Here is an 18,696-nt window from a genome sequence, read left to right as displayed (position 1 = left end):
TGCTCCCTTCCAAGTCGATAGCAAAACTCCCGTTGACTTCACGGCAGACCCGAGGGATGGCAAAGCTTCCTACAGCCCTTTGGCCAGGCTGAGAGCGGCCACGTGCGAGCTGAACTGACGCCGACGTATTCGGCCATTATACCGAGTGCAACGGTATTATTCCAATAACGGCGATTATACCAATAACGGCGATTATACCAATAACGGCGATTATACCAATAACGGCGATTATACCGAAAGCGAGTTTCCAGGCAGGTTTTCACGACTGTTCGTTAATGACACCTCTCCCTTGTAGATGTTGGTAAGGGAAGGGCTTATCCCTGTGTCACACACACGCTTTGGGCGATCCTTACCCGCCCACGGCCGCGCTGCGGGCAACGGGGATGCTCCCGAACCACGGGCGTACAGCCCCGCAAGCGCCAGCGCTGCCCCGCAGCCCCCCAGGCAGGCCCAGGCGCTGGCAGGGACCCCGGCAGCCGCAGCTCCGGGCCACCCCCCGCCCCGGGACTCGGTCCCCCCCCCGCCCCGCGGTGCCGGGATTCCCGGCGGGCGGCGGCCCCGCCGCTCTCGGGATGAGTGGCGGCTGCCCCCGGGCCCGGCCCCGCGGCTGCCCGCGCTCACGGAGGGAAGGCGAGGAAAGGAGAAGAGGGGAACTCCCGCGCCCGCCGCCCCTATAAAGGCCGCCGCGGCCCCGCCGGCCCCGGCACGGCTCCCGGCAGCCGCAGCATGCAGCAGCGCGGCGGCGCGCGCAGCGGCGGGCGGACAGCGCCGCGTAGCGCCGCGCTCCGGCACTGCAGGCGGCGGGCGGGGCCGCGGGCGCTGCTGCCCGCGCTGCTGCCCGCGCTCTGCCTGGCGCTGGCGCTGGCCCCGGCCCCGGCCCCGGCCCTGGCCCTGCCGCCCCCCGCCCGGGCGCTGCCGCCGCCCCCCCGCCAGCGCCTCGCCGACGGGCTGAGCCGCTCCCGGCAGCTGCTGGCGGCCGCCAACGCCTCCCTCCACCGGCTGAAGGTCTGGGGGGGCCGGGGGGGGGTGAGGGGGCAGTGGGGGGACCCGGGAGGGGCGGGATGGGTCGGGGAGGGTACCACTCCCCAGGGAGTGAGGGTGCCCAGGCGGGTGGCGATGGGTTGGTGCGGGTGCCCAGGAGGGCAGTGGTGGTACCCGGGAGGGCAGTGATGGGTTGGTGATGGCACCCGCATCCAGGAGGGCAGTGGTGGGCTGGTGAGGGTACCCAGGAGGGCAGTGGAGGTACCCAGGCGGGAGGTGATGGGGTGGTGAGGGGACAGGGGCAGGCGGTGATGGGACAGTGGTGGTACCCAGGTAGGCAGTGATGGGTTGGTGCAGGTACCCAGGAGAGCAGTGGTGGTACCCGGGAGGGCAGTGGTGGGTTGGTGCGGGTGCCCAGGCAGGTGGTGACGGGTCAGTGAGGGTACCCAGGAGGGCAGTGGTGGGTTGGTGAGGGTACCCAGGAGAGCAGTGGTGGTACCCAGGCAGGAGGTGATGGGGTGGTGAGGGGACATGGGCAGGTGGTGATGGGACAGTGAGGGTACCCAGGAGGGCAGTGGTGGGTTGGTGATGGCACCCGCATCCAGAAGGGCAGTGGTGGGCTGGTGAGGGTACCCAGGAGGGCAGTGGAGGTACTCAGGCGGGAGGTGATGGGTTGGTGCGGGGACAGGGGTGGGCAGTGATGGGGCAGCGGTGGTACCTGGGAGGGGAGGGATGGGTTGGTGAGGGTACCTAACCAGGCAGTGGTGGTACCCAGGCAGGCGCTGATGGGCTGGTGCGGGTGCCCAGGCAGGTGGTGATGGGTTGGAGGCAGGTGGTGATGGCAGCCGGGAGGGCAGTGGTGGGTTGGTGAGGGTACCCAGGAGAGCAGTGGTGTACCCAGGCAGCAGGTGATGGGGTGGTGAGGGGACATGGGTGGGCAGTGATGGGGCAGCGGTGGTACCCAGGTAGGCGGTGATGGGTTGGTGAAGGTACCCAGGAGAGCAGTGGTGGTACCCAGGCAGGAGGTGATGGGGTGGTGAGGGGACATGGGCAGGGGGTGATGGGACAGTGAGGGTACCCAGGAGGGCAGTGGTGGGCTGGTGAGGGTACCCAGGAGGGCAGTGGAGGTACCCAGGCAGGAGGTGATGGGGTGGTGAGGGGACATGGGCAGGGGGTGATGGGACAGTGAGGGTACCCAGGAGGGCAGTGGTGGGCTGGTGAGGGTACCCAGGAGGGCAGTGGAGGTACTCAGGCGGGAGGTGATGGGTTGGTGAGGGGACAGGGGCAGGCAGTGATGGGACAGTGGTGGTACCCAGGTAGGCAGTGATGGGTTGGTGCGGGTGCCCAGGAGGGCAGTGGTGGTACCCGGGAGGGCAGTGGTGGGTTGGTGATGGCACCCGCATCCAGGAGGGCAGTGGTGGGCTGGTGAGGGTACCCAGGAGGGCAGTGGAGGTACTCAGGCGGGAGGTGATGGGTTGGTGCGGGGACAGGGGCAGGCAGTGATGGGACAGTGGTGGTACCCAGGCAGGAGGTGATGGGGTGGTGAGGGGACATGGGCAGGGGGTGATGGGACAGTGAGGGTACCCAGGAGGGCAGTGGTGGGTTGGTGAGGGTACCCAGGAGGGCAGTGGAGGTACTCAGGCAGGAGGTGATGGGTTGGTGCGGGGACATGGGTGGGCAGTGACGGGGCAGCGATGGGGCAGCGGTGGTACCTGGGAGGGGAGGGATGGGTTGGTGAGGGTACCTAACCAGGCAGTGGTGGTACCCAGGCAGGCGCTGATGGGCTGGTGCGGGTGCCCAGGCAGGTGGTGATGGGTTGGAGGCAGGTGGTGATGGCAGCCGGGAGGGCAGTGGTGGGTTGGTGAGGGTACCCAGGAGAGCAGTGGTGTACCCAGGCAGCAGGTGATGGGTTGGTGAGGGGACATGGGTGGGCAGTGATGGGGCAGTGGTGGTACCCAGGTAGGCGGTGATGGGTTGGTGAAGGTACCCAGGAGAGCAGTGGTGGTACTCAGGCAGGAGGTGATGGGGTGGTGAGGGGACATGGGTGGGCAGTGATGGGACAGTGGTGGTACCCAGGTAGGCAGTGATGGGTTGGTGAAGGTACCCAGGAGGGCAGTGGTGGTACCCAGGAGGGCAGTGATGGGTTGTTGATGGCACCCACATCCAGGAGGGCAGTGGTGGGTTGGTGAGGGCACCCAGGAGGGCAGTGGCAGTACCCAGGCAGGCACTGATGGGTTGGTGAGGAAACATGGGCAGGCAGCGATGGGACAGTGGTGGTACCCAGGCGGGCGGTGATGGGTTGGTGAGGGTACCCAGGCGGGCGGTGATGGGTTGGTGAGGGTTCCTAGCCAAGCAGTGATGGGGCAGTGATGGTACCCGGGCAGGCGGTGATGGTACCCAGGAGGGCAGCCATGGGTTGCTGAGGGTGCCCAGGCAGGCAGATGCTCTCTGTAGACTCCCTTTAAGACTCTATACTTGGTCTTTGCTTCCATGCCTCCCCGACCAGCCTGGGGAGGCATGAAATCCCCACTTAGGCTGGGGATTCGCTCAGGTGTCTTCCTCAGCCCTCATTCACCGCAACCCCACAGAAACACATGCAGCGTCAGCGGCGCCAGCAACGCACCAACAGCCGATTTGAGCACTCTCAGTTTTGAACAAGCTCTTTCTCTAAGGCCCCGGCAGAGCTGGCTCAGAGGAAACACTCGCTCCCGACTTTGTCGTTGTGTTCACGTTGTTGCTGGTGTCGTCGGTTTGGTGCTGTAGCATCTTTCCACCCTAAAGCCCCCCTGGCAGTAGCGCCAAGGGGATTTCTTTTTGCTAAAATTCCCTGCTGTTGTTGCAAGCTTCATCTCAGAGAACCGCAAAAACCCCCACCACTGAATAGGTGCGTTGTGTCTGCACTTGCAGCGGATCAGTGAGCACTGTTAAATGTCTGTGCGGATGGTATTAGTTATTTTTCACTTTCTAAGAGATACTTCACATTTGAAACTATAGCGACATAAAGTTCTCAATAGATTCCATGTCTGAGAGAATAATTTAAAGTAATGGCAGCAGTGCAATTCGCAACGACATACACAACAAATCTGTGCAAAGCCTGAGCTTATTCCCATTAAACACAACTGCCACATGCCCTTCAGTCTCTTCGCCTATTTGCCAGCTTTCCTTTTTAACCATAGTCCTCACGCAGCCTCATCCCTAAGGATTCAGCTAAGCGCAGACAGCTGTGATGCATCACGTATAATTGCGTGCATTTACCTATATATGCACGGCACCGTGAAGCTGAGTCAATGACCCTTTTTTATTCCCTTTTTAACACAGGAGCTGGGCACACTGGGATTTGAATGTACCCTTGAAGAGGTTGATCTTGAAGATATCACTGAGAATCAAATCAACACGATAAAAGCTTGCACATCTGAGGATCCAGGGGTAAAAAAAAAATATATATATATATATAAAGTTTCAACATCATATTTTCATGGAACAGCTGTATAATTCACACTTCCACAAAATCACCGTGTCTCATTTCTTCTTTAATTTGCAGACTGGAAACTGCCCAGCACTGGAAAGATCTACTTTTGATATGGTAAACTGCAAGTTTCCCAGAAGAACCCCTTCTTTTGCTTGTTGGATTTTTAAAGCATTTAACACAACAGATTCCCGCATTTCCTAATAATTCTGACTTTTGCAGAGTAAATGCCTGCAGGGCATCTTTGATGATCTGAATGCCTACAGGGCAGAGCTGAAGAACTTCAATGACCAAAAGGTGCTGGCAACTATTGATGAAATGATGGACGTAAGTATTTCTGCCTCCTTCCTTTCTACTATTTCTATTTTAAAATGGAGTTTTTAATCAGCTTGCTCCATTCTGTAGACAGTGAAATAGTGACCTTTCTTTAATCTGATCATTGAAAAAATTGGCTGTTATTGGTTTTCCTAGAAGGGACTTGATTCCTATGACTTATTTGTCTCACTTCATATTTTTGCCTTGCTGATGCAGTCAATGCGTCAGGACTCAGATGTATGGCTCCTTAGAGCCCTCCTTCTTTCACACTGCGCTGCTCTCGCAAGGAGACGGGGTACAGGATTTTCTGCCAGTTCCTCAGAGAACTCAAAAATAGAGCAAAAGATAAGAGGAAAAGGGACGTAGCTCTATTTCTCTTCCAAATACTGACATAGAGTACACCTGAATATGACATAGGATGTACTGAAATTTGATAAATACTATTAGTGAGTAGAGGGAATAGATGTTAAAAGCTTTTTTGTTTAACAAAAGCTACTTAAAAAAAGTTAATTGCTGTTGACACAGCATCACGCAGTAGCCTGGAGAGCCTAGCCAAGGGCAGGCGAGCCCAGCCCAAGGGGTCGCTAGGCAAAGCCGGCCATAGGCTTATTAGTAAAAGACATCTTTATTCCCGGGCAGAAAGAATCTTTGTGCATCAATGGACATTTTTGTCTTAAGGAAAGTACAGCTGTGCATCTTAAGTCTATTAACTATATAATTGAAATATTTCAAATTTTACCCCCAGTCTATTAAATATATCATTGAAATAATTCAAATTTTATCCTAAGTCTATTAGTTATATCATTGAAATATTTCAATTTTTACCCCATTAATTATATCATTGAAATATTTCAAATTTTACCCTAAGTCTATTAACTATATCATTGAAATTTTTCAATTTTTACCCTATTAACTGTGTCATGAAATATTTCAAATTTTATCCTGTCTATTAAGTATATCATTGAAATATTTCAAGTTTTACCCTAAGTCGATTAAATATATCAGGAAATATTTCAAATTTTACTCTATTAACTAGATCATGAAATATTTCAATTTTTACCCTAAGTCTATTAATTATGTCATTGAAATATTTCAAATTTTACCCTGTCTATTAAATATATCATGAAATATTTCAAATTTTACTCTATTAACTAGATCATGAAATATTTCAAATTTTACCCTAAGTCTATTAATTATATCATTGAAATATTTCAAATTTTACCCTAAGTCTATTAATTATATCACAAAATATTTCAAATTTTTCATTTAGGAGAATTCATTCTTGTTTCTAAGTCTTGTCACTTATCCCTCGGGGGTGAAAAAAACTAAAGAGCCACTTTCTGGTGCTAGTTTGTAACTCCCCTACCTCTTCCCAGGCCCTGAAGACGGGCAGCGGTAGCGTGCCGCAGCCGCCGGCGGGCGCGGGGCTGACCTCCTTCAAGGAGAGGATGAGGCTCTGCGGCATCCTTCACGCCTTCCGCATCCGCACGGTCACCATCAGCAGGGTGATGAACTACCTGACCTCTCCGGAGAGCTCGCTGTAAGCGCCCGGCCCTCCAGCGCGTCGAGCATACAGTTGGCCGAAGGATGTTTTGAAGAAAATAAAAATAGTAGGGTCAATACCCTGCAAGGTGGTTGGGGGCTTTTTAGGAACCGAGCGCATAATATTTCACAGAGTTTCTTAGAAATGGTGTTTTTGCAAGCTGTCACCAGTGCCTTTTAAGCTATCGTGTTAAACTTCTAGATTTCTAGAAAATAAGCTACATCGTAGTACCAAAATGTTCTCAAAGCGCCGAACACTCAACTGTAATTTGTCTTAACTGTTTTATTTATTCAGCTGTAATTGTCAGAAATTGAACCATATTTATAATAATCAATTTATTTATGAAGATATTCCCTATTTATTCTATTTATTGCCTAATAAAATTAAACTTTGCCTAAAAAATGTGGTGACTCTTTTTTCTTCCTTGAGATAGAACATGAATCGATACGATAACATCATATCGATCATACTGTTAAAATACTTTGACTATTGCCGGCGTGTAAGCGGTATACCATAGTAACATTCCGCCCCGGTATCACGTTTTAAAATCCTGTTTCCATCTTCTTACTTACATCGGCCGTGTTTCTTGGGGCTGTTCTCAGACGGAGCACTCAAAGTAACTCACTCGGTTTCAGCCTCATGTACAGTGATTTTCCAGCCGGTTACACAGTTTCCGGGGGGAAATCCGAAATCAATGGCGAGATTGTTTCAGCGAGGCAAGGATTCGCGCGTGATTTTTTTTTTTTTAAAAAAAAAAGGTTCCTGATTTTGATTTAAAGAACCTGAGGGTTGAAGACCTTATCCTCTCTTTTCACCCCCTGCTACGCTATCCAGTTGCCCGCATGATTACAAAGAAGCATCTTATTTCCAGCTTAAATTTACTGATTTCTGCTTCTGACCAGAGCTCTGTTTGCATCGGGTATCTAAAAGGTTCCCCTGACGGCAATTTCTCCCGGAGAGAAGAGCCAAGGGCAGCCCTGCCTGGGGATGGAGAGCCCCACACCAGCCTCCCTGCCTCCCACAGCTTTTTTTACCCCTAAATGCCCCACTGGCAGAAGAGCCCGCGAGGTCCTGGGCACCAACGCGGAGGTCCTGGGCACCAAGGCGGAGGTCCTGGGCACCAACGCGGAGGTCCTGGGCACCAAGGTGGAGGTCCTGGGCACCAACGCGGAGGTCCTGGGCACCAAGGCGGAGGTCCTGGGCACCAACGCGGAGGTCCTGGGCACCAAGGTGGAGGTCCTGGGCACCAAGGCGGCCCCTTCCCTCAGCCACCCCCTCGGCAGTGCGTAGCAGTGGAGCACCAAGGGTTGGAAAGATGACCCACAACATAGAACAACTTTGCAACATTTCATCCCATAGCTACAATAAAAAAAAAAGTCAAAAAGCATATGTAAATAATGTAAATTTTTCCTTTTTAATCCTGATTTTTTTCAAAGTCTGCTTTTTCTTTCATTAAACATATGCAGGGGAAGATGATCAAAAGAATCCCGTGTCTTTAAAAACGAGACAATCTCCCGTATCGGGTCGCCGGTCTCTTCTGCAAATAACATTATTTCCAAATCTTTTCCCATTCTGTAGTACGTGCATTGCCGACAGAGTAACAGCCTTTGCAGAGATTTTGGCTTCTCCCCTTTTAGTTTAAGCACCTAATTCTAGTCAAGTTAAAATTAATCAAGTAAAGAAAAGTATAAAAACTTTATAAAAAAAAAATATACAACATAAAAAATTATCTCATAAAAATTGAGACAGACCATACAGAAAAGCGTGAAGAAGAAATTCCCAGGGAAAATTCAAAGCTGCCTGGAGTTAATAGTGGTGCTCCCGTGAAACCCGTCTTCGGGCTTTTAGAAAACAGAACCACAGCTTAACAAGGACTGAATGCATACAAGTATATACAGTAATTATGTATATATACAGTGATTACGCAAAGGAATTTATCTGCAAGTTTAGGATTATTCTTCCCTGATCTTGGGCATCTGTGAGAAATACAATGTACCTCATGATTTTGGCAGTTAAATATTTTTTTTTAAGGGGGCAAAAGTTTCTGCGTAACTTTTCTCCCTGTCTTTCCCTGATGTAAATAAAAATGTTTCCAGATAACTATCATATACCCGAACAAGGTAAACTGGTTTCTCCCAGTGCTGACGTCTTTTAGGACTGGCTCAAATGAGACAAAGCTGGGTGGCAACGTTGGGTTTCCCCGACCGTGAAGCCCGGCACTCCCAGCCACGATGCCGGGATCCACCACGTGAGGAATTGATCCCAAAAGTCTTACGTGTGCTTGTATCAGCTCAAAATTTCATTCACATTTCTTGCAAAGATCCTGCCTAAACTTCCCGCTGAGTGATGACGCCTTGCATCTTCCTTCCCGAATCTCAGCGAGATCCCGGGGAAGCGGCCGGAGAAGCTCCCACCACGCTCCTTCTAGATGGGCTTCACCAGCTTCTCCTCCGAGAAACCTGAGGAAAGGAGCAGGAGCAAACACACGCAGGTTATCTGATCGCTACAAGTTAGTGCAATATTCATGTTGAAAAATAAATGTATTAAAACCCTACGACACGGCATAAGGCTATGGCACGGACAGGTTTGTGGGGGTCGGATGAGCGAGGGGGCACGAGCAGCTGCCCACCCTTTGCAGCCAGGTTGCTTTCAGGGAGAATGAAGAAAGAACAAAGTTTTGTCAGTTCCAGAAAAAAATATATTTCGTTTTTGAGAAAGGTTCCCCTTGCCTGGCTGAGTTCTCAGCCCACTGAACAACTTTGGTTCGCACAAGGTGAACCGAACGTGAGGAGTTCCCCAGAAATCAGTGGGAGCACCCGCGGGTCTGCAGGACCGAACCGCTACGTCATCCGTCAGGGAAATATGTTAATTAACCCGTCCTGAAGTACGTAAGAGGAAAGACCCAAACATCTCTTCTTCGGAGTCCCGGAGAAAACCAAGAACCGGTTTGGGTATATAAGGCTGGCTGGTTTGGCCGTGACGGCTAGGTCACGCTGAGAGCGCTCTCAACACAGTCACTGCAAAAATACTATTCATTTTATATCCATTTCTGAAGGGAAGTATAAAAATGCCACAAGAAAGAAAGCCATTGCTAATATCAGAAGGGAGACAATTTTGCCCTACGTAGTAAAACACGTACTAGGTATTCAGTAAACTCTCTGATGCGAATTCTTAAAATACATCTGAAGCACACGGATGTGATTAAATAAATGTAACGGGAAGGCGATACCTTGCAGGACTTGCAGTATCTCATAGGACGCTTTTTCATGGAGACTTCTGTACAAAGCTTCTGCAGTTCCGTTGCTTTGCTTTCTGTCTCTCCACTTGCTTAACACCAGAAATTTTTGCATATTAACTTCTTCCTCTGTTGCCTGAATCTGCTCAATGTCTTTCATTTCCATCTGAAGACACTCAATGGCAATTTCTTTCCACTGCCGACCAAACAACTTTGCGATCACCATCAGCTGTTGGTCAGTTAAGTTCTTTGTTTCAACGCCATCTGCAAAGGCATAGAACGAAAATCAGATTTTACATTGCTCTTCTTATTAAACTTGAAACTAAACAACGCTATTAGTTCTGTGCGTGGCCAGGGACGTACGATGAAGGTGATCTTATTATTCAGATTATCCAGCAAGGTCAGAGCCAAGCGCTGGAGAAAAGCACCTGAAGGACTAAGAAGCCGGCTCATGAAGATGACAACATCTGATTGCATGCTGGCTGCTGTAAAGGATTTTTTTTCCATTTATAAGCAGCTATTCATCTAGTAGAAAAACTGTACGAACTGTACGTGAGGTTACCAAGCACACGGAGATTTTGAGATGTGCAACGTTAAGGCCATGCTAAGCACTTGCTACCTCCTGGCAAGTTCAGTGGCCAGTTTTTCCCAAAACCTACAGCTGCTCCAGATGTTTGGGTTTCCTTTAACTGGCTCAGAATCACAGAATCACTACGGTTGGAAAAGACCTGTCAGATCATCAAGTCCAACTACCACCCCAACCCCACCATGCCCACTAAACCATGTCCCGCAGTGCCACGTCCACATGGTCCTTGAACAGCTCCAGGGATGGTGACTCCACCACCTCCCTGGGCAGCCTCTTCCAGTGCTTCACCACTCTCTCAGGAAAGACATTTTTCCTAATATCCAGCCTGAACCTCCCCTGGCACAACTTGAGGCCATTTCCTCTTGTCCTGTCACTTGTCACTTGGGAGAAGAGACCAACACCCACCTCCCCACAACCCCCTTTCAGGCAGTTGTAGAGAGCGATGAGGTCTCCCCTCAGCCTCCTCTTCTCCAGACTGAACACCCCCAGCTCCCTCAGCCGCTCCTCAGCAGACTTGTGCTCCAGACCCCTCACCAGCTCCGTCGCCCTTCTCTGGACACGCTCCAGCACCTCAATGTCCTTCTTGGAGTGAGGGGCCCAAAACTGAACACAGCATTCGAGGTGCGGCCTCACCAGTGCCGAGTACAGGGGCACGATCCCCTCCCTACTCCTGCTGAAGGACTGAGCTGCTTTCCTCCTCCGTGCCACCACTTACACATAAAACTGAGGTTCCGAGGGATGGAAGCTCTCCCTCTGGTGGTACACGCACCCATAAATAAACACCTACATGGCTACTTTAACTGATTATTTTTTTTTCATTATTTATTGAACTAACATTATTTCTTCTGTATTTTTTCCAAGTAACTATTAGTAAATGAGTAGTCTCTGGGTGGGAGCTCCCGGACACCAAGCATTTCTGACCATCAGAACATCATATGTCAACAATAAACAGGAGCTGACTTTTTTTTTTTTTCAAAAAAACCTCAGCCCGTTGTCTCAGGAGATATCCCAGACGCAAAATCTGAGACAGGTAGTGGAAACCTCTTTCAAAAACAGCCGCTATTTCCCAGTCTTAGAAGACAATACCATTTTAGCCGACCCTTACAAAGCAAATTTCCTAGCTGCTTCTCCCCATTTACTTACTGAGTGAATGGCAGTGTACCAAAGTACACAAAGGGTGGTACAAATTCTGCACCTACAAAAGCAGTGCTTTCCCTTCCTATATTTCATGCTCAGGTTCGTGGAAGCCTTTAAAAAAAGCGAGCTCAGGTTCAATTCACGGGATCCAAGAAAAAAAACTCAAACCAACCCAAACCTGTTACTTTAAACGACACAGAAATGCTCTACCTGCAGTTTTGCCAGTCTTTTGCTTTTTGCTACAGAGCTCGTCTTCTTCCAAAATGCTCAGGTCTGGTTTCCGTTTTTTGACACCTAAGAAGCAAGTGAGAGGTGACGTTACCGCTTCCTCATCTCCTGAGCCACGACAGCAAGAAAATAAGCGACCCCGACTTATCTTCAAATTGACTTACCGACTGCGCTTCTTTTCTGCTCGTTTTTGTTCTGATCGTAATGGATCCAGTCACCTGGTAAAGAGTTTTCAGAGGAAACAAAAGGTGAGGTAGGAATTCCCATTGCTATGCCCCACTTCCAACAATTCTCGGGCACAAAACCCAGCTGCTGGCTGGATTCCGGCTGCTGAGCTAAGATTTTTGTATAATGAGATGATTTTTCCCCTTTTATCCAGCGTGCTGCAGCACGCCATCTATAATATGCGATAGAGATCGCGGATTATTCCTGATAACTAAAAGTAAAGGGGAGCATCCTCCCGCACACCCCGCAGCCCCCAAGCCTTTGCCTGTTCGCTCACGAGGGGATTCTGCGGGTCACCACGACACCCACTATGTGACCTCCCAGAGCTCTTCTCTTCGTGCTGTATCACTTCCAGCTCCAAACCTCACCATTTCAACAGCAGGAATGTCGGCGCATCGAAGGGCTGAATTACACCCCAACTCCCGCGTCTTTTCAGCGGGAACAAACTAGTGGTGGGAAGACTGAAGACTCACTCTCTCTTAGTTTTGCTTTCCACACGGTCGCATCAGACTCCAGCTCAACCAGAGACAAGGTGAAGTCGTCAGGTTTCTCCAAATAGACTTCAATGTAGCTTTTTAGTTTCAAGAGAGATCCGTCAACAAATTCAATTTCCTAGAAAATGTAAATATGTCAAAAATAAACATTTCTCCAAACATGAACTAAAGAGGAGGTATTTGGCTGTCGGCACAGATCTGAGCCCAACCCCGACCTCCCCGGAGTTTTGCTGTTGACTTTAGCATCAGGATTTCATCCCAAAATTTTAGGGCTCTAAGAGGCAAACACTTTCTGCAGCAATGGCAAATGAATGTGGAAAATGCCCTTAATGCCACTGCAGGAACGTACTGGAAAAGCCGTTTGGTACCACGTTTCTAATCCAGCTGCAATGCACGAAATGAGGGTCGTGTAAGGGACTTACCTCCGGAGTTATTTCGGCTTCTGGCTCACAAAGTAATCTATACCTCTTCCCTTTCTGTAGTAATTTCTGGCATACAGGGGGCTTGTCAATTTTCATGAATTTCTTATTCGAATGTCTTATGGCTTTTGCGATATCCTAAAATTTAAAAATATGATTTAAACGTTACTGGCCTCAGTAAAGGAATTAACACTGAAAACCCGTCCTAATGTGGCCCCTTGGGCTTTTCTCTGACCCCAGCCCTACAGAACGGCCACGATCTGTTCCACACGGCAAACTTTACAGAAAGCTGTGCGCCAAGCACCACGCTTAAAACACGTCAAATCAACTTCTTCAGCTACTGTGTGGGTGAAATTAGATAGAAGAGTTTGCAACCCCCGTCAAAGGAAGGTTATTCGTTGCTGTCCTCTCCTGGTGTTTGCCTACATACTGTAGCGGGGAACGGGTGAGAGGACAAGAAGCTCTTTCAGGTCCAAATCCTGAGCTTTGTGGATTTTGGTGGCAAACAGGTTCCTGATGTATTTCTTTTCTATAGCAGCTTGTGAGGGAGCATGTGGGCTGGTACTCTACTCAGCGCTGGTGAGGCCGCACCTCGAATGCTGTGTTCAGTTTTGGGCCCCTCACTCCAAGAAGGACATTGAGGTGCTGGAGCGTGTCCAGAGAAGGGCGATGGAGCTGGTGAGGGGTCTGGAGCACAAGTCTGCTGAGGAGCGGCTGAGGGAGCTGGGGGTGTTCAGTCTGGAGAGGAGGAGGCTGAGGGGAGACCTCATCGCTCTCTACAACTGCCTGAAAGGGGGTTGTGGGGAGGTGGGTGTTGGTCTCTTCTCCCAAGTGACAAGTGACAGGACAAGAGGGAATGGCCTCAAGTTGCGCCAGGGGAGGTTCAGGCTGGATATTCGGAAAAATGTCTTTCCTGAGAGAGTGGTGAAGCACTGGAAGAGGCTGCCCAGGGAGGTGGTGGGGTCACCATCCCTGGAGGTGTTCCAGGACCGTGTGGACGTGGCACTGTGGGACATGGTTTAGTGGGCATGGTGGGGTTGGGGTGGTGGTTGGACCTGATGGTCTGACAGGTCTTTTCCAACCGTAGTGATTCTGTGAACTGCTCAAGCATCATACCCTAACTTGGCAGACCTTTTTGGTATGGAAGTCTCATTATGTCTTACGTATTACTATTGCACGCAAACACTGGGGCGAGAGAAGAGCGTCTCTTCGCCGTACCCCATCCTCCATGTAGCACCCCCATAACCAGCCCTGCCGGTATTTCTACATCACGCCACCCTACACCCCCGGCACGAGCCGTACCTTTATAAAGGAGTCGTTGTTTGTAGCCACGTAGACCCGGAAGGATAAGGATGGATGCTCGTCGACGACTTTGTAGAGGATGACGGCGCCGTGGTACTGCACCGGCTCCTGGCTCTGGATGAGTGGTCCCACCGGCGAGAGCGAGCTCACCAGCCACTTCACGTGCGAGGCCGAGTAGTCGGCGGAGGGCTCAATGGCTGCGCCCTCGCCTTTGATGTGCAAAACCCTGAAGGCCATGCCGGCATCATGATCTGCGGGGACACGGGGCCGTCTCAGCACCTCCTGCGCTGGGGAGCCGGCAGCCTCCCGCGCCCGCCGGGCCGGTACTCACCGCTGAGGCAGAGGGAGTGGGGAAACTGGATGGAGGTGAGAGCAGGGGCTGAGTCGCAGCGCACGTCGAAGAGGGGGCCACCCACGATCCACGGCTTTTCCACGAGGTTGGCGTATTTGCTCCAGGATAAGAGTGAATATGTGATTTTGACGGCCCCCGTTACCTCAAAAATCAAGCCTGTGAGACTGCACTGGTAAGTCCCCTCTGCGTCCAGCTGCACCCTGCCGTGGGCAAGAGCGACCCGGTTAGTTTAGTTCCCACCGCCTAGTAAATACCATAACAACGTGGTTTGCAAGGGATAACAGAGAAACACCCTTCCCAACAAGCGCAGAGCGCTTTATCTGAATAGCACAGAAGCCACAACAATTCCTTTTCTCCATTCTTTGTGTTTAAACCGTCACTCGAGTGTTAAAAACTGTCCGGGAGGACCCAGCCAGTGCATGCAAAATAGCTGTAATGAACATTTTGCAAAACATTTCCCGCAAATGAGGCAGCTGCTTTGACACGGAGGGCTCAGCCCAGCTCCCATGGATGTGGGAGCCAACATCGTACACTGACAACATCAACATCATCCACGGACCACACCAACATCACACACTGACGACAGCTTCCAAGCCAGCCAGAGGGAGCACAAGCCTGGTGTCCAACGAAAAATGCAAGGTCAGCGCAAATGGAGAGGACAAGTATTCCTGTTAAGCAGGGCGAGACCCCTCATGCGTGTCCAGTCTGAAAAAAAATAGCACGTAAAGATGTGCCTGACGTTAATTATTGCAACGGGACGAGGCAGACAGGAAGCCGCCCTATGAGCTTTCTTGGACCAGGACCTGCAGGCAGCACGGGCAGCTGCTCTAAATTGTTTATTTTTAAGGATTTGGGGGCATCCGTTATAAGTCCAAATGTATTCGTGCAGCAAATCAGTCTTTTTCCCACTGAAACTGAAGACAGAAGTACCTTGATGAGAACAACGTAAATGTATACCCATCATATTAAAAAAACATACACATGTTGTCCTCCAGAAAGTCTCCTGGGGGTCACTTGCTCCTTCTGGTCCTATATAAACAGATAAAAGAAAAATACATGTTTAAAAAGGTGATGAGAGAGAGGAACTACAATTTGCATATTAACTCATGCAAAATACATGGGGTGTTTTTTTTTTTTTATAAACATACATTTTCGTTTCTGCAGTGCTCACAGGCTGGCAGAGAGTTCACTCCTAGTGAGAAAACAGGAAGATCAGCTCATTAAAAGCGAAGTAATTAAACGCTCAGAAAAAAACCCCAGCCCTCAAGCGATCCGTGACTACCTGATTCATTGCAGCGCGGTAGCAATTCCTTCTCCTTTTGTTCTTCATCTACAAAAAAGAAGTTTGCAGCAAATACCTCAGCCTCCAGCAGGTTTCTGCTCCCGTATTCAGCAAGGACGACCCACTAGTTTAATTTGCTTACATTAAAAAATCCCTAAGGAGAATATTCCTAAGAGTAAGTTCTTACAGGCACACTCGCACACCTGCGTGTGGAGGCTTCGCACGGCACAGGGATGAAGCTGAACGTTAGGATGCAACATTCGCCAAGAGCTCATAACTTGCCCAAACTACCGGAAATTTTCCCAGGGGTTAAAAAAGGACTCGTCCCCAGGATGAGTCTCATCGTGCCAAGTACAAAGTTCAACCACCCGGCATGGAAGCTGGCAACGGCGCTTCCCAGTGAGCAGGTAACCGCACTACTTGTGGTGTATTTGTCCCTAAAGTGATTTAAAAGTGCCTGAATCCTCCTTCCTAACCCCCAGCACAATGAAAGCAAGCAGAGCTGACACATTGGGCAAAAGCTTTTAGCCCGAAGGGTGGGTTTTGCAGAAGCCGAGCGGCAGAGCTGTTGCGACACGGTGCGAGGACGGGCTGGCTGCCGGCGTGCAGGGGCACGGCCGCTGTGCTGCGCGCTCCCCGTCCCGCCAACACCCCTCCCCGCGAGCAGGGACTCCAGCCGGGCTGTCCCGAAGTCATCTCGGGACATCAACGCCTTCCTGGGCAGGCAGATGTGGGAGAGGCAGAAAACGTAGTGCTGCAGCGAACAGCCTGGAAAACATCAGGCAAACACCCGCCAGCGCGTTGGCTCCCTTCCCGCAGCGACGCTATTTCAGTCCCCGAGCTGCAGCGGGGTTGCAGTCCCCCGGGGCCACCCCCGGCGTGGGGAAGCTCGGCTCAGCCCCGTCCTGCATCCCCCCACAGCCACCGTCCTGCGCCAGGCTCCATTTGCAAACAGGCAGCGAGCGTGCACCGCGCATGCACCCCCTGCACCCCCCTTCCTGGGTACGCTCTCCAGCGTGTCGCTGTACCGACAGACGTGGAGGTGACGGCTGGGCCAGCTCTAATCCCTCTCCTGCCATCCCACATCGCTGCCCTCCTGCATCCCTCGTCCCTGTTGGCTTCCTCACGCCTTGCAAGGCAGCCAGAAGGAACAACATGAAAGCACGCTCACCTGACCTTCTTCCATCCGACTCCTCTGCATCTGATGAGAAAAAGCTTTGTAATTATTTTACCAAAGACTATCAATCTTGCGTGAAACCAGAATAAACTGCTGGTGGTGTAACCCGTGTAAGCGCAAAACCGCCAGCTTTTCATCAACAGCAAACGCTTCCTTTAATTCTTTTCCTGTCCATCCTGTTTTGCCACTTTTGCTGCCAACTTTGAAGCAGATTTATAGCCTCTCGGTGTTTGGACAACTACCGTGGTGTAAAAACATCTGTGGGTATTGTGTCTACGAGGCTAAAGCAACATGAACTGCTGCTTCTCTATTATTGCTCTGCTCAAAACTGAGCGGCTAGAAAACCATTTGCTCCCAAAAATATCATTCTGCTTTTCCACATGCAATCACCGAATTAAGAGTCTTGCACAACAGCCTTGAGACTATTCCCACGAAAAGCAGCTGCTTTAAACGGAGCGTACGTTTTCAAAAGAGAGAAAATCCATAAATCGCAACGCGATGCTCACCTGACTCCTCTTCCGAGCTACTGCTGGAGCTGTTTCCGCACCCGTCCTCTCCTTAACAAAATTACACCCCGTTAGTCACAGCCAGCACGAAATCAAGCAATGCCACAGGGAAGTGGGATACATCTAGAAGTTTTGACGCATCAGGTTGGTCAGCAAGTCAGATAATACAACGGGGCAGAAAAAATACGTTGGCAGAGAGGAGCATCAGAGCATCAAATCCCACCATCAGAGGAGACTTCAGGGTCACCCAGGCCCTTCTGAAGGGGATCTGTGATGTTCAAGATGCTCAATTTTTATGTTTTATACAACCTGGGACTATTCTGGAGCTTCACCCGTGGCACGTCCCAGCTAAATTATGGTTTTCCCTGACCTGCACGTGAGGTGGGAGAAGCATGGGTGGGAGCCACTGTCTCCCACCAGCGACGTGACTCATGGGGATGCGCCATACGCAGCTTTAATAAATTCTTCTTACAAACGTAAGTTGAAGGGAAACCCGTACTGCAAAGCAAGTGGCTTGAGGAGCTGCAGCAGCGTCTACCCTGTGGTTTTACCACGTTGCGGGGAAAGGGCGGGTGCAAGGCCGGCCACGCCACCCCACGTGCGGGGAAAGCCCTCAGCCACGCGTGTGCTCACCCACGGGGTGCTCCTCGGCCGAGCCCTCTCCCTCCGCGCCGCCAGCCACCACCTCTGCAAAAGAAAAGCAGTCAGGGGATATAAGCTTGAAAAAGATTTAACTCTTCTCTCGGTGTTTTTGTACTACGCAGGTCAGAGGAAGGGAATAAATAGCAGAGGAATATGAATTTGAAAAATTGGTATTAAAAAATCCAAACACTTATCCATTAAGCTAAGGCATTACACCGCCTTTTTTAAAGCCAGCAGTTATAAAATTGCCATTTCCATTCCAAAGGATGGTATTTCTCCTAACAAACCCATTTGAAGCGCTGTATTTCACAAAATGACCGTACCTTTTTCATCTGAAGAGAGGGACTCGGCTCCACTGGAAGACAAAAGGGGAAATACGTGAGCAGATCCGTCAGCCCTTCGCCGTGCCTCCAGACAAGCGGGCGTTTGCCCACCTCCCTGCCCGCTGGCATCGCTCCGGCTTCGGCCGGGGAATCGGAGGTTATGAGGTAACGCAGGATGGGGGGCTGGGGGCTAAAAATTAATTTTCTCTAACGTCCCCCACGGCCCTGGCTCTGCCGGGGACGTCGGGCTCTGCTGCACTCTTCCCACCGGCACAAGCCCTCGGCCCCGGCCCCTTTTGCGAAGCGCCCGGTGTTTGTGTGCCAGGCGCCCGTCGGTGTCGGCAGCAATCCAACCCGTCTTCTTCAGCAAGGCGCGAAGCTCAGATAAACGCGGGGGCTCGGACGTGGCAGATGACTCCAGCGGACCCCATCACCCATTTGTGGCCTGTGGCAAATCCAGACCAAGCTTCGATCTCCATTCGC

At 50.9% G+C, this 18,696-nt stretch overlaps 2 protein-coding genes and 2 long non-coding RNA genes across 4 annotated transcripts; 1 reads left to right on the top strand and 3 right to left on the bottom strand.

Annotated features, from left to right (window-relative positions):
• Positions 1-726: 726 nt before the first annotated feature.
• Positions 727-6,306, top strand: IL12A (interleukin 12A). The gene is made up of 5 exons (XM_059822877.1): positions 727-1,005; positions 4,300-4,407; positions 4,523-4,564; positions 4,670-4,774; positions 6,139-6,306. The coding sequence occupies exons 1-5, from the start codon at positions 727-729 to the stop codon at positions 6,304-6,306; spliced, it is 702 nt and encodes a 233-aa protein (XP_059678860.1).
• A 2,124-nt stretch (positions 6,307-8,430) lies between these two features.
• On the bottom strand, positions 8,431-14,176 carry LOC104264683 (uncharacterized). Its single transcript, XM_059822876.1, has 7 exons — positions 13,932-14,176; positions 12,633-12,767; positions 12,190-12,328; positions 11,656-11,709; positions 11,474-11,557; positions 9,535-9,804; positions 8,431-8,764 (listed from the first exon to the last, which is right to left on the bottom strand). Exons 1-7 carry the CDS (start codon positions 14,166-14,168, stop codon positions 8,730-8,732), a joined length of 954 nt encoding a protein of 317 aa, XP_059678859.1. The 5' UTR covers positions 14,169-14,176; the 3' UTR covers positions 8,431-8,729.
• A 1,096-nt stretch (positions 14,177-15,272) lies between these two features.
• LOC132317759 (uncharacterized) lies at positions 15,273-15,597 on the bottom strand. The gene is made up of 3 exons (XR_009484166.1): positions 15,566-15,597; positions 15,432-15,475; positions 15,273-15,312 (listed from the first exon to the last, which is right to left on the bottom strand). It is a non-coding gene; the product is annotated as an uncharacterized LOC132317759 (long non-coding RNA).
• Positions 15,598-17,267: 1,670 nt separating this feature from the next.
• LOC132317758 (uncharacterized) lies at positions 17,268-18,279 on the bottom strand. The gene is made up of 3 exons (XR_009484165.1): positions 18,214-18,279; positions 17,882-17,935; positions 17,268-17,299 (listed from the first exon to the last, which is right to left on the bottom strand). It is a non-coding gene; the product is annotated as an uncharacterized LOC132317758 (long non-coding RNA).
• Between the last annotated feature and the right edge of the window lie 417 nt (positions 18,280-18,696).

This window comes from Gavia stellata, chromosome 11 (assembly GCF_030936135.1).
Source record: "Gavia stellata isolate bGavSte3 chromosome 11, bGavSte3.hap2, whole genome shotgun sequence".
Classification (NCBI taxonomy): Eukaryota; Metazoa; Chordata; class Aves; order Gaviiformes; family Gaviidae; genus Gavia; species Gavia stellata.
The sequence above is the reverse complement of the archived record's forward strand: the minus strand, read 5'-3'. Positions and strand labels throughout refer to the sequence as shown.

Bases quoted from the DNA above. Each gene is read 5' to 3' on its own strand.
- LOC104264683 (XM_059822876.1), bottom strand. From the start codon at position 14,168: ATGGCCTTCAGGGTTTTGCACATCAAAGGCGAGGGCGCAGCCATTGAG. The intron at 11,710-12,189 runs GTGAGTCTTCAG...ACTCTTTACCAG, and splicing joins GAAAGCAAAACTAAGAGAGA to GTGACTGGATCCATTACGAT. The intron at 9,805-11,473 runs GTAGAGCATTTC...ATGCCTTTGCAG, and splicing joins AAAGACTGGCAAAACTGCAG to ATGGCGTTGAAACAAAGAAC.
- IL12A (XM_059822877.1), top strand. From the start codon at position 727: ATGCAGCAGCGCGGCGGCGCGCGCAGCGGCGGGCGGACAGCGCCGCGT. The intron at 1,006-4,299 runs GTCTGGGGGGGC...TTTTTAACACAG, and splicing joins CCTCCCTCCACCGGCTGAAG to GAGCTGGGCACACTGGGATT. The intron at 4,565-4,669 runs GTAAACTGCAAG...TGACTTTTGCAG, and splicing joins AAAGATCTACTTTTGATATG to AGTAAATGCCTGCAGGGCAT.